We start from the raw sequence: 14911 nt of genomic DNA, 5'->3' as shown, positions 1-14911 counted from the left end.
ACAACATCCTCAAATACTGACCCGTACTTGGCCATCCAACCTCAATAATGGTTTATTCCTTAAAACTGATAACATTTTAGTTTCAAAACTTTTAAAGTTTCATAATGTTCTGGCAGCAATAGATAAGCAATGGTCACACTCCTGCATATGGTCTTTATCACTTCTTGGATCATGCAAAACCACTCTATTATAGTAAGTCCTTGGGAAGTTGTACAGTTAGTGTTTGGTATGTTACCATTTATCAGCAACTCTATGCCAATAGTACAACACTGCAAAAGTCCTAGATAAATATTTAGGAGAGGAACATTTTGAAGAGATTTTATGTTGCCATCAATAACATTAAGTCCAGTAAGTACTGAATGTCATAGTAATAACAAGGATATAACAACAAAATGTTTTACTTCAGTTAAGGTTCTCTGAAAGGTAGTGAGGCAACTCTTGACTTACAAGGACTTACTGATTGTGCAGAAATAGTTTCAGTCTAAACAGAAAGCACCAAGAACATAAGAGAGCCAGTGTAGTATAGTGGTGAGAGTGACGGACTGGGAGCCGGGAGATCTGGGTTCTAGTCCCCACTTGGCCATGGAAGCTCACTGGGTGACTTTGGGCCAGTCACAGACTCTCAGCCCAACCTACCTCACAGGGTTGTTGTTGTGAGGATACAATGGTGAGGAGGAGGATAATGTAAGCCGCCTTGAGTTCCTTGCGAGAGGGAGAAAGGCGGGGTATAAATGCAATAAATAAATAAATAAATAAATAAAATAAGCAACAGTTACTTAAACTGTGATATATCCTGGCTATATCACACATGAAAAAGAGTTTTAGAAAAAGCATAAGCATCATCAAGCTTCACTGGTTGTCATCATAGTTTAAGAACGGGGCATTCTTGGCATGATTTTATCACAGCATGATTTTATTTCATATACAAATCAGGGACATACGCAGCAATATTTGTCAAAACCTTTTCTTAGATTATGGAAAAGAGACTAAATATAATTTATGAAGAACCATGAAGAAAACCTCCAGGCAGCCAATTAATTCCAACTATATTTTTGTACATAAAATTAAGGGGAAAATACATATGTTGAAGGTTGGAAGGGGCCTATAAGACCATCGAGTCCAACCCCCTGCTCAATGCAGGAAGCCTGATTCCCAGGCAGTCTCCCATCCAAGTACTAACCAGGGCAGACCCTGCTTAGCTTCTGAGATCAGACAAGATCGGGCGCACCCTCCATCAATAACTAGATTTAAATTCAATGTATTTTTTCTTTTTTTGTCTTTGGAAAATTAATAAAATTTATATTAAAAAAGAGAAAAGAAAAAAAAAAGAATGGGACATTGTAGGTCCATCCATCCCAACTGATCCTCACAGGCAACATGACACCTGCTCACAGCTAGCACTGTTTTCCTACATGTCATGAGCACAGGACAGGAGAAACAACACACAAAATCCACACATAGATGAACAACTCTCTTTCTTTATCTACTGTTTCCTATGCTTGCAGATACCGGAGTTAGTCAGTCAGTCTTCCAGAAATTTGCATTCTTGGGTCAAGCTCTGGCTCCCTCTTTCCACAAGTCTAAGACTCCTGCCAGCATAATTACACCAAGTAGATAGCTGTGTGCATCTTACATTTTGCATGGCATCCTGATACTGTGGCAGTGATGACAGCTGTGACTCAGAGTGGTACGGGGATAACCCTTTCCTCAGAGTCCGGAGATCTCCAGAGCTTGATTGCTGCAAAGAAAAAAGAGAGAAAGAAAATGGGACAGCTGTTTAGCCCAATGTTAGAAAACTTTATTTTACTTCCAGTTCTTTATTTAGTTCACACCCTGACTCATCTTGTTCAATAGTACGCACCACATAACAAATGTGGGTTGTACCCAAAGATGGTCACTCTGTTGACAGTTTGGGCAGTTTTTACAAAATAATTAATCTTCTATTGGTGAGATATCTTTGCGTATTAGTTGTGTCTCAGTAAGGCTGAGCTCCCATGTTATGATTTGGAAACTATGAAAAGTGTGTAAAAGAATGTACATATCTCTAAGAACTCCTCTTATCTACTTTATTTAGCTGATTAAAAATGGTAAACAGTTGGGGGATTCAGTTGCAAGGATTATATTTTTGAAAGCTACCTGCATTAGCCTTTCCCATTCTATTACCATCACTCAATGAACAGTAACGGCTTTTAAAATATTGACTTATTGATCGATTCTCATGCAAGTTTAGCCATGATGGGGACATTTATTTGGATAAGGAAATTACAGACACAAACACAAGCAGCCTTCCACAACCAGATGCCCTCTAGATGTGTTGGACTATACCTCCCATCATTCCTGGCCAGGCTGGCTGGGGATTATGGGAATCATAGTCCAAACCCATTGAGGGGGAGTAGATCAGGGAAGGCTACACTAAATATATCAGATAAATAGGCTGGGTTCAATCTTGATTCCCTACAAATCATGGTTTGCAAATTGGGAGCCTGCCTTAGGAATGTGCCCCCTCCTTCATGGAATTCGCTCTCCTTTCACTTATGGGCCTAAACCACTGTTTAGCATTACAGCCACATCAGCGTAAGCTTGTTTAACACTAACTGGATTAATCTCTAGTTAACCCAAGTTTACAAACCCATCTCAAATTTTGTTTAAAATGGGAGTCCCGAAGCTCAGAAAATCATTTGGAAATATCTGATGGTGCATTGTAGCTGAAGCTATGCAACTACAGACCTGGATGGGAGACCACTGGGAGCCCCAGGTAATCTTGGAATGTGTGCATCATAAATAAATATTTATTTTAAAAAGGGGAAATATGGAAACCCTGCTTAGTGTCAGTACAGTTCTAACACCAAATCGAGTTTTAAGGTATGGAAAGGAAGGAAGTGGGGGAGTGTGCATTCCTGTGGCTGACTTGTGATTTTTCAAACCAGTCTGTAAGAAGCCAGCATTAACTTCATATGCACTGGGACATAATGTTAGATCCTAGGCATGTTTCCAGCAGACAAAAATAAATAAATAAGGAAATCACATGATCCTCCCAATCTGTCCCATCTCATGAGATTTGCAGGAGAGCACTTGCACTGTGTCTCCGTCCCACAAGAAATACCATGGACAGCATATGGCCATCTGCATTGTAGCTCTGGCTTTGGAAACTCCCTTTCTTATGGTGGCCGGGTTTTCTTTGGGAAGGCAGATAAAAACATTTCAATTTAGGAAAGGTGCCCCCCCCCCCCTTATGCTTGATATATTATTTTCTTTGAGCAACTTCTCTAAGCCACTTTTGGCTGCTTTCAATTGCCTGTTATTGTTTGCTTTTAATACTGCTTAGATTATGACTTGCCCTAATGTAAATATCATATTGCAGATGCTCCACCTGTCCCTTTTACCAGGCAGAGTTCCAATTTTCTGTACCTGTCTCTAGTAAACCATCGTATTTCTCAATGCACTGTATGTTTCTTTACATATTGATGTATAGATAGATACACAGAGAGAGACAGAGACAGCGCCAGTGTGGTGTAGTGGTGAGAGTGTGGGACTGGGAGCTGGGAGATCAGGGTTCTAGTCCCCACGTGGCCATAGAAGCTCACTGGGTGACTTTGGGCCAGTCACAGACTCTCAGCCCAACCTACCTCACAGGATTGTTGTTGTAAAGATAAAATGGAGAGGAGGAGAAGGATAATGTAAGCTGCCTTGGGTTCCTTGCAAGAGGAAAAAAGGCGAGATATAAATGCAGTAAAAATAATAAATAAATAGATTTTATGTGTGTATATTGACAGATATGGATATAAATGGCAAATCTAATGCTTCATGCCAGAAAAGAACTTGGAAGCAGGGGGCAAAGGGATTGTTGCAATACAATTCAATGAAATATCACAAAAATAAGTTCAGCTGTATTTACACTACCAATCCAGAAGCCTCAAGGGTTTGACCACAGCCCATATTTTTGATGTCAACTTCTGTGGTAGTTTAATTCTCACTGGGGGTCAAACTACACTTTACTTTTAATTGCATAGGGCAGCCTTCCCTACCCTGGTGCTCTCCAGATGTTTGGGCTTCAACTCCCATCAGCCCCAACCAGCATGGCCCATGGTCAGGAATGCTGGTAGTTGTAGTCCAAACATCTGGAGGGCACCAGGTTAGGAAGGTTGGGCGTGGCATGTAGCTGAAGATAACTTTTTTCTTTTTTTTTTAACCTTAGACCAAGTGCACGACCCTAATTTGGATCAGGACCACTGCACACCACAAGGGGAGGATTAAAACTCCCTTCACTGTTTTTTGCCTGAAATTCTCGCACCATGAGGTGGAGATTTAAAAAGAAAAAAAGCCTCCGCTGGAGTCAATGGAGAGTTTTTTGGTGTGTTAACCCTGAAGTGCAGGGGGGTGGATTTCAGGGATTATATGAGGGGGGGGGTATAATCCTCCCCTCCCGGTGTGCAGTGATCCTGATCTGAATCAGGGCTGCACACATTTACCCTAGAGTAAAAAAAAGATATTATCCTTGGCTACATGCTACACAATTAACGTAACACTTAGTTTGACCTTGCTACACCAAGTTCTTAGAGCAAGGTGTGTGCCACAAGTTACGAGAACCCATTAATGAGAGGGAGAGATCATATGTAAAACTTGTGTAAGTGGCAACTCATGAAATTTATGACACAGTGTGCTGCAGCAGGCAAACCAAATGCTGTCTTTCTGCCCAGCCCGCTTCTTCCCTTCTGTACGTGCACTTCAGAAACCAGCTATCAAGGCCACGGACTCATAATAAATTTTGAAGTGTCAGAAAATGGTACACAGTCATCTGAGCTGTGTGTGTGAGACTGCATAGGCAGTTGCATATGTGCTGTCAGAGACAGGGATAACAAAACTAAACAGAACAGCAGGGAGTTTAATTCTTCCTCCCCTACTTTCTGGAGTGGTGACAAAAGATTGACGCCACTTATTTATTTATGTAACGGCCCTCATGAAATTTGGTTTCAAGGCAGTTTACAGAATTAAAATAACAAAACATGTAGTCAGAGCAGCAGCAGATAATTAAAAATTTAAAAACCAAGAGCAATCGACAAGATTTTTGAATGCCTAAAATATTTTTAAAACCTTGGGAAATAGAAGAAAGCAGTGTGTGAAACTAGGTGAGCCTCCCTGGAGGGGGCATTCCATAGATGAGGTGCCATGGCTGAAAGGGCCTTCTCTCCAATTGTCGCCTGCTTCAGCTCTGACAAGAAGAGAATGGAGGGAAGGGCCTCAACTTGTGGTCTCAGAGTACAGTCAGGATGATATGGGAGAAGGCGCTCCTTCAGGTGCAAACATGTCAAATCATTGTTGTTCAGTCGTTAAGTCGTGTCCGACTCTTCGTGACCCCATGGACCATAGCACGCCAGGCCTTCCTGTCCTCCACCCTCTCCCGGAGGGTGCTCAAGTTCATATTCATTGCATCGGTGATGCTATCTAGCCATCTCTTCCTCTGCCGTCCCCTTCTCCTTTTGCCTTCAATCTTTCCCAGCATCAGGGGCTTTTCCAGTGACTTTTCTCTTCGCATTTGGTGGCCAAAATATTTGAGCTTCAGCTTCAGTATCTGTCGTTCCAATGAGCACTCAGGGTTGATTTCCTTTAGGATGGACTGATTTGACCTCCTTGCAGTCCAGGGGACTCGTAAGAGTCTTCTCCAGCACCACAGTTTGAAAGCATCAATTCTTCGGCGCTCAGCCTTCCTTATAGTCCAGCCATACATTACTACTAGGAAAACCATAGCTTTGATTATACGGACCTTTCTCGGCAAGGTGATGTCTCTGCTTCTTACTATGCTATCTAGGTTTGCCATAGCTTTCCTCCAAGGAGCAAGCGTCTTTTAATTTCATGGCTAGTCTGCGGTGATCTTGGAGCCCAAGAAAATAAAATCTGTCACTGCTTCCATTTCTTCCCCTTCTATATGCCAGGAAGTGATGGGGCCAGATGCCATCATCTTCGTTTTGTTAATGCTGAGTTTCAAACCAGCTTTTGCACTCTCCACTTTCACCCTCAACAAGAGGCTCTTTAGATCCTCTTTGCTTTCTGCCATTAGGGTGGTATCGTCTGCGTATCTGAGGTTGTTGATAATTCTCCCAGCAATCTTAATTCCGACCTGTGATTCATCCAACCTGGCGTTTCTCATGATGTACTCTGCATATAAATTAAATAAGCAGGGCGACAATATGCAGCCTTGCTGTACTCCTTTCCCAATTTTGAACCAATCAGTTTTTCCATGTCTGGTTCTTACTGTTGCTTCTTGACCCTCGTACAGGTTTCTCAGGAGACAGGTAAGGTGGTCTGGTACTCCCATCACTTTAAGAATTTGCCACAGTTTGTTGTGATCCACACAATCAAAGGCTTTAGCGTAGTCAATGAAGCAGAAATAGACATTTTTCTGGAATTCTCTTGCTTTCTCCATGATCCAGCGAATGTTGACGATTTGATCTCTAGTTCCTCTGCCTCTTCGCAACCCAGCTTGTACTTCCGGTAGTTCTCGGTTCACATACTGCTGAAGCCTAGCTTGTAGGATTTTCAGCATCACCTTGCTGGCATGTGAAATGAGCGCAATTGTATGGTAGTTTGAACACTCTTTGGCATTGCCCTTCTTTGGAATTGGAATGTAAACTGACCATTTCCAGTCTTGTGGCCATTGTTGAGTGTTCCAAATTTGTTGGCATATTGAATGCAGCACTTTAGCAGCATCATCTTTTAGGATTTTAAATAGCTCAGCTGGAAGACTGTCATCTCCGCTAGCTTTGTTGTTACTAATGCTTCCTAAGGCCCACTTGACTTCACTCTCTAGGATGTCCGGCTCAAGTTCAGTGACTGCACTATCATGGCTATCGGGGACATTAAGATCTTTCTTGTATAGTTCTTCTGTGTATTCTTTCCACCTCTTCTTAATCTCATCTGCTTCTGTTAGGTCCCTGGCTTCCTTGTCCTTTATCATGCCCATCTTTGCACAAAACATTCCCTTGAGATCTCCGATTTTCTTGAAATGATCTCTAGTCTTTCCCATTCTATTGTTTTCCTCGATTTCTTTGCATTGTTCATTTAAGAAGGCCTTCTTGTCTCTCCTTGCTATTCTCTGGAACTCTGCATTCAGTTGGATATATCTTCCCCTTTCTCCCTTGCTTTTTGCTTTCCTTCTTTCCTCAGCTACTTGTAAAGCCTCATCAGACAGCCTCTTTGCTTTCTTGCATTTCTTTTTCTTTGGGATGGATTTCGTTGCTGCCTCCTGAACAATGTTACTGACCTCTGTCCATAGTTCCTCAGGCACTCTGTCTATCAGGTCTAATCCCTGAAATCTATTCCTCATCTCCACTGTATATTCATAAGGGATATGATTTAGGTCATACCTGAATGGTTTAGTGGTTTTCCCTACGTACTTCAATTTAAGCCGAAATTTTGCAACAAGAAGCTTATGATCTCAGCCACAGTCAGCTCCAGGTCTTGTTTTTACTGACTATATAGAGCTTCTCCATCTTTGGCTGCAAAGTACATAATCAATCTGATTTCAATATTGACCATCTGGTGATGTCCATGTGTAGAGTCGCCTCTTGTGCTGTTGGAAAAGAGTGTTTGCTATGATTAGCGTGTTCTCTAGACAAAACTCCATTAGCCTTTGTCCTGCTACATTTTGTACACCAAGGCCATGCCTGCCTGTTATCCCGGTGATTGCTTGACTTCCTACTTTAGCATTCCAATCCCCTATGATGGAAAGGACATCTTTTTTTGGTGTTAGTTCTAGAAGGTGTTGTAGGTCTTCATAGAACTGATCACCCTCAGCTTCTTCGGCATCAGTGGTTGGGGCATAGACTTGAATTACTGTGATGTTGAATGGTCTGCCTTGGATTCGTACTGAGATCATTCTATCGTTTTTGAGATTGTACCCCTGTACTGCTTTTCCCACCCTTTTATTGACTAGCAGTGCTACTCCATTTCTTCTAAGGGATTCTTGCCCACAGTAGTAGATATGATGGTCACCTGAATTAAATTCGCCCATGCTTGTCCATTTTAGTTCGCTGATTCCCAAGATGTTGATGTTCAATCCTGCCATCTCATGTTTACCACCTCCAGCTTACCTTGATTCATTGATCTGACATTCCAGGTTCCTAAACAATATTGTTCTTTACAACATCAGATTTTCTTTTCACCACCAGACACATCCACAGCTGAGCGTCCTTTCAGCTTTGGCCCAGCCGCTTCACTCTTTCTGGCGCTACTTGGAAATTCCCTCTGCTCTTCCCCAGTAGTACATTGGACACCTTCCGACCTGAGGGGCTCATCTTCCGGCGTCATCTCTTTTAGCCTTGTGATACGTTCCATGGGGTTTTCTTGGCAAGAATACTGGAGTGGGTTGCCATTTCCTTCTCCAGTGGACCACATTTGGTCAGAACTCTCCGCCATGACCTGTCTGTCTTAGGTGGCCCTGCACCAGGTGGCCCAGCACTCGCCACAACAAGGCAGTGATCCACGAAGGGGTGTCAAGTCATATTAGGGCTTTAAAAATCAACACTAGGACTTTGGACTCAGCTTGGAAGCTGGCGGGCAACCACTGGAGCTGCCTTCAAAGGCTGACTTTTATTTTATTTAGTTAGTTATTCCATCATTTCAAACATATATATCCCACCCTTTCAATCTTGTTTCTGAGATGCTCAAGGTGCCCAACACAACCAAAATATACCTGCACTCACATAATTAAGAAATGAAAACAAAGAACAACAAAAAACATAGTTCTGCAGAAGGGAAAATTACCAACTAGGTCAAAGGCCCGGTTTGAATACCAACATCTTTCCTTAGCACTGGAAAACCAGTAGAGAGGGGGCCAGGTGGACCTCCCAGGGCAGGGAGTTCTACACACCTTTGTTTTTGTTAGAATCTATTCATATAATATTAACATGCGTGTGTAATATGTAATTTAACACTTTGGGTGTCATTCCACAAACTCAAATAATAGTGCTAGCAGAGCTCTAACGAATCTTCCCATTGTGCAAGTAGTTGCACATTATACTTGCACAAGCAGTTGTTCAATCAGTTGCACACCGCATTGCACAAGTGGAATGCATAACCGGTTGCATACCAGATTGCCCAATGGGTTGCACAAGACAGGTTGTGCAAGTGGAATGTCCAATTGGTTGTACAACAGGTTGCACAAGAGTTATGTGCAATTGGTTGCACATTGGTTTGTACAAGAGGAATGCACACATAACTTTTTTGTGTGCAAACATAGCTTCAGTTGGATTCTCCTCTTGCACATAGTTCAGAACCTAGTTTCCGCTAGTGCATTGTCATTTGTGCTAACGGAATGACACAGTTGGATACTGCCCCTTGTTCTCCTCAAAGCCTTCCAAATAAGGTAAGTTATGGAGTGTTCCCTATTCCCAGCAACCTTACTCCTAACCGTATAACTACATAATCTGCAATCCTATGTACACTTACTTGGGAATAAGTTCCACTGAAATCAGTGGGGCTTACTTCTGAACAGAGTTTGACTGCCCCCTTCCCAGGCTAACTGACTTCAGCTACCCTGTGGGAAGGAAGAAGGAGCAAGGGAGACAGGAGCAGGCAAAGGGAATATCAGGGCCTCTCCAGTTGGGCTCCCCCACCTCCCCACAGGGCCAAATGACGTCAACTGCCTTGTTGGAAGGATCCTCCTGGCTCCTACTTTGTGTTGTTCATTTTTGCTTTTTGAGCATAAAGTTCTGGTATCTATTACATTTTATAAGTAATCTAAGCCACTTTGAGGACATCAGTCAAAAAGTGGGACATTATTCTACTAAATAAATACATAATAAACAATGTGCCTGCTGGCCTTTATATTTTTCCTTTCTGAGACCAATCCTACCCAAGTTTTCTGTCTCCCTTTTTATGACCCATGTTTGGTTACAAAAAGGCTTCCATCCTGCATATCTAAGATATTTACCCAAGGGGTTTGCAGCCTCTTTCTTCTGTCATATTGAAAGTAAGCAAGTGACCTCAGCCACCTTCCCACCCTCACAATGTTACATGTCCTCTGGGGTCACAGTACAAGCTGCTTATTTGAAAAGCTCATGGTTTCTGAGCCCAGGTCAGTTTCCTTTGGCCATTTATATAGCAGCATCCTCCAAGAGGACGCATGTATTGGATTACTGCTGCAATCCTAACTGCATGGGAAAAGGTCCTGAACTGCAGACTTGTACAAGAAAAGAAGAGTTAGTACTCAATGAAGTAGAACTCTTGCTTACTGTTCCCTTAACATAGGCGTTGTTGGTCATAAGGCTACAGCTCCCCTTGGCTATCTACTCGACACAGGGCATCTCTGTTCTTTTCAGGTCCATGCTCCAGCTGCAGTCTGGCACATAATCCTGTACGTGGCCACTTGGATAAGTAGCACTTGATGGGGTAAACCAGCAGTCCTCAACTTTTCTGGGCCAGTGGGCAAATTTGGAATTTTGAGGAAGTGTTGGGGGTGCTCTCACAAAATGGCCACTCAGGGGGAGTGGCATTGGCCAAACATAAAATGTGGGCAGGGCCAGTCACGAAACACCTAGTTCCCAGAAGACAAACTGGTGAGACTAAAAGAAAAGAAACTTGCCCAACAACCTAAGTACAAGGCAGAGGTGAGGTCTGAGCTCCAAAACACAAATCCACTCTTTTGAGTCTAAATAAAGATGGTACTGGAGAGCAGCACTTCACTTTGGAGCATGCCAGCCTCCCAGATATTTTTTTAATTGAATTTAAAATAAAAATAATAAAAATCAGGCAGGATAGGGGGCCTGGTGGGCACCAAGAAAGGTGTCTGTGGTCACAGTGGTGCCCATCCATGGGCATCACATTGAAGACTCCAGAGCTAGACCTTCCTGCCCTGTTTTTCCCTTTGTATCAGTACCTCGTCATTGCCCATTAACGTCATTTATCCATCTGTTCTTGCCTACTCATTCAGCATACGGGACCTTTGAACTCTTCAAGCCCAAGTTACATGCCAAGATAAGGATGTGGAGAGGGCTCATGCAGCCAATGAACAAAACAAGTAGCCATTTGGTGAATAGCACTCAGTGAGGTGAGACCTCTTCCCTATTGTCCCCTTTGTGTCTGTGACTTGACACAGGCATTGTCAGTTGGAGATGTCATGTACCGACAGTTCCACTTCCTTACACATTTAAGAAAGGGACTCTTCGTATTTTTCAGTACTGTGTGCTCCATGGAAAGGCTGGGCACAGGTCGAAGACTACACGAGATTGACAAGAGGGCTTCAGTATATTTAATCCTGTATTTGGCCTCCAAACTGGATTAAATGGAGTCAAGACACGAGGTAAAGAACTACACCCATGGCACAAAACAAGAAGCCACTTGATGAGTGCTTCTCAAGTGAGGTAGACCGCTTCCCTATTGTCCCCTTTGTGTCAGTGCCTTGACAAAGACTATGAATGGGTTCGCACGTAACAAAAGCTACCGTGGGGGAATTTCCCAGTGGGATTTCTTGTTGCCGCCATTTTAAATATTTGAGCCATGCCCAGGGGCACACTGTAGCTTGTTGTTATGTGAGAATCCAGCAAGGGTAGATTGTTGGGATGCTTGACAAGCCACCCACAACTCTAAAACAGCCCCTGGGCTCTTATGTATGAACCCCTTGCCAGGTTTGTACATAGTGACAAGCTATGGCATGACCCCACTGAGGCTCAAATATTCAAAATGACAGCCATTGCAACAATGAAAAGCATCACAATAAAATTACCCCATGGTGGTTTCTTCTTACATGCGAACCCGCTCATTGGCAGTTGATGTCATGTACCCATGCTCTCATAGAATCATAGAATTGTAGGGTTGGAAGGGGCCTATAAGACCATTAAGTCCAACCCCCTGCTCAACGCAGGAATCTAAGTCAAAGCATTCCTGTCCAGCTTCATCTTAAATGCCTCCAGTATGGGAGAGCCCACCACCTCCCTAGGTAATTGGTTCCATTATCGTATTGCTCTAACAGTCAGGAAGTTTTTCCTGATGTTCAACTGGAATCTGGCTTCCTGTAACTTGAGCCCATTATTCCGTGTCCTGCACTCTGGGATGATCCAGAAGAGATCCTGGCCTTCCTCTCTATGACAACCTTTCAAGTACTCGAAGAGCGCTATCCTATCTCCCCTCAGTCTTCTCAAGGCTAAACATGCCCAGTTCTCTCAGTCTCTCTCATAGGGCTTTGTTTCCAGTCCCTTGATCATCTTCATTGCCCTCCTCTGAGCCTTTTCCAGTTTGTCTGCATCCTTCTTAAAGTGTGGTGCCCAGAACTGGACACAGTACTCAAGATGAGGCCTAACCAGTGCTGAGTAGAGGGGAGAAGAGAGCAACTCTCTTCCTTACTTATAGGGGATTTCACATCTTTTCACTTTAAGTCTACCTTCCAGGTAATGAGAAATTAAAAAAGGACTTAGTGGAGAGACAAGATGATAAAAAATGGATGTTCTTTAGGACTATGCATCCTTTTCATTACTATTATCCATAACATGCAATGACAACCATCATGACTTGACAGTATTTATTTTTATATGTATTTATTCATTACATTTTCAACAGCCCAACAGCCAAAGTTCTCTCGGAGGTTCACAACAATAAGCCCATTGAGAAGTAGAACTACGTTCAACCTATGCTTGAGCTCTACCACTTTAGATTGTAGGTGGAGGCTCACATGATTGAATGCTCCCCCATACAAAAAGAAACATATTTAATAATTTAATATAATTACACTTCATCATCATAATATCTAATGAGTAAGCATTCATTATGGCATAGGAGGGACCTCAGGCTCACATATCACACACCTACTGATAACGTAGTATAACGTAGCTTCCTATGAAATATCTTCATTATCAGCATATTGCAGTAATTCAAGAGCATGAAGAAGGATTCTGTGGGTGATTTTCTGAAATCTGGTAGATTCACTCATCTTCCTCTCTACTGTTTAAAACAAAAGTTATGTAGCTATCCAGGCTTCTGTTCTCTTGCCAGGATTTTTGAGCAATGCTCACTAAATGCGGCCCCACGAGCTAGAGATGATTTTTTTAGCCCAGTTTTGAACTGGACTGTAGCCTGGGATCAATCTTCAAAAACAAAATCTCTTTTCAGTGTTTTTGAAAATCGTGTAATGAAAACAGTGACTGGCTTTGCTGTCCCAGCTTCCAATATGCACTTTGAATTTGTGCAAATAAATAAATAATATATAGTTCACTATGTTTTGTGTTTGATGAGGTAAACCTTGTCCATGAACATTTACCTAACCTCCTCATGTTGGGAGATCTCATTATAACTGTATAATAATATAACATTATTATCAGTTGTATTTGGATATTGTGACAGCTTATGGCCAGGACAATAAGGCTAAATGGGTGGTTTTAAGGATGATGAATAGAGCCCTAGGACCTCTACAATGCATTTGGGGTAGGTTTTTTTTCATGCTGCATGAACAGCCATTTGAGGCTATATAGATTACTAACTATAGATTACTGGATTACTGGAACGGAAACTGCCTTGGTCGCCCTGTGGGATGACCTTTGCTGGGAGAGGGACAGGGGGAGTACGACCCTGTTGATTCTTCTGGACCTCTCAATGGCTTTCGATACCATCGACCATGGTATCCTTCTGGATAGGTTGTCTGGGTTGGGAGTTGGAGGCACTGCATTACAGTGGTTCTGCTCCTACTTGGATGGCCGATTCCAGAAAGTGGTGCTGGGGGATTATTGCTCTGTGTCATGGCAATTGTGCCATGGGGTTCCACAGGGCTCTATTTTATCCCCTATGCTGTTTAACATCTACATGAAACAGCTGCGGGAGGTTATCCGGAGGTGTGGGCTGAGGTGTCATCAATATGCGGATGACACCCAGCTCTACCTCTCTTTCTTATCAAATCCAGGTGAGGCAGTGGCTGTTCTGAATCAGGGTCTGGGCACGGTAATGGACTGGATGAGGGCCAATAAACTGAAACTCAATCCACACAAGACGGAGGTACTGTCAGTGGCTGGTTCGTCTGCCCAGCTAGGTGATATTCAACCTGTTCTGGAGGGGGTTGCACTCCCCCTAAAGGATCAGGTTCGTAGTTTGGGGGTGCTCTTGGATCCAGAACTGTCACTTGAGGCACAAGTGAACTCAGTGGCATGCAGCACTTTTTATCAGCTTAGGCTGGTATACCAACTACGCCCTTATCTGGACAGAGATAGCCTAGCTACAGTGATCCATGCTCTGATAACTTCTTGTCTGGATTACTGCAATGCGTTATATGTGGGGCTGCCTTTGAAAACGGTCCGGAAACTTCAGCTGGTCCAAAATAGGGCAGCAAGATTGTTAACAGGGACTGGCCTGCGAGCTCATATTACGCCAGTACGTTTCCAGCTGCATTGGCTGCCAGTCCATTTCCGGGCCCGATTCAAAGTGCTGGTATTAACATTTAAAGCCCTTAATGGCTTGGGGCCAGGTTATCTGAAGGATCGCCTCCTCCCATATGTGCCTGCCCGGACCTTAAGATCATTGTCAGCGGCCCTACTCCGTGAGCCCCTGCCAAAGGAAGTGAGGTGGGTGGCTACTAGGAGGAGGGCTTTTTCTGCTGTGGCACCCCGGCTCTGGAATGAGCTTCCTAGCGAGGTTCACCTGGCACCTACATTGTATTCCTTTCGGCGCCAGGTGAAGACCTTTTTATTCTCCCAGGCGTTTTAGTATTTTAGCATTTTAGCTTTCTGAACTTTTAGCTTTGCTGTTTTAAATCTGTATTTTAAACTCCTGCACTGCTGCTAGGTTTTATTGTGGTTGCATTGTTATATTGTGGCTTTAATGTTCTATATATTTTATATTGTTTTATTGTGTGCTGTTTGGTTTTCAATTTTTGTGAACCGCCCAGAGAGCTTCGGCTATTGGGCGGTATAGAAATGAAATAAATGAAATAAATAAA

At 43.0% G+C, this 14911-nt stretch overlaps 1 protein-coding gene across 4 annotated transcripts in view; it reads right to left on the bottom strand.

Annotated features, from left to right (window-relative positions):
- CCDC85C (coiled-coil domain containing 85C) overlaps positions 1 to 14911 on the bottom strand; it is a 264264-nt gene that overhangs the window by 51626 nt on the left and 197727 nt on the right. For all 4 annotated transcript variants that reach the window (XM_084839276.1, XM_084839267.1, XM_084839285.1 and 1 more), the window contains one exon: positions 1634 to 1738. In XM_084839276.1, the coding sequence (XP_084695402.1) occupies positions 1634 to 1738 (105 nt within the window). The remainder of the gene's footprint in view (positions 1 to 1633; positions 1739 to 14911) is intronic.

This window comes from Heloderma suspectum, chromosome 1 (genome assembly GCF_057233095.1).
Source record: "Heloderma suspectum isolate Gila_16-S chromosome 1, 16-S_ref, whole genome shotgun sequence".
In the NCBI taxonomy this organism is placed as follows: domain Eukaryota; kingdom Metazoa; phylum Chordata; class Lepidosauria; order Squamata; family Helodermatidae; genus Heloderma; species Heloderma suspectum.
Note: the sequence above shows the minus strand (reverse complement) of the source record. Positions and strands in the feature narration are given on the sequence as shown.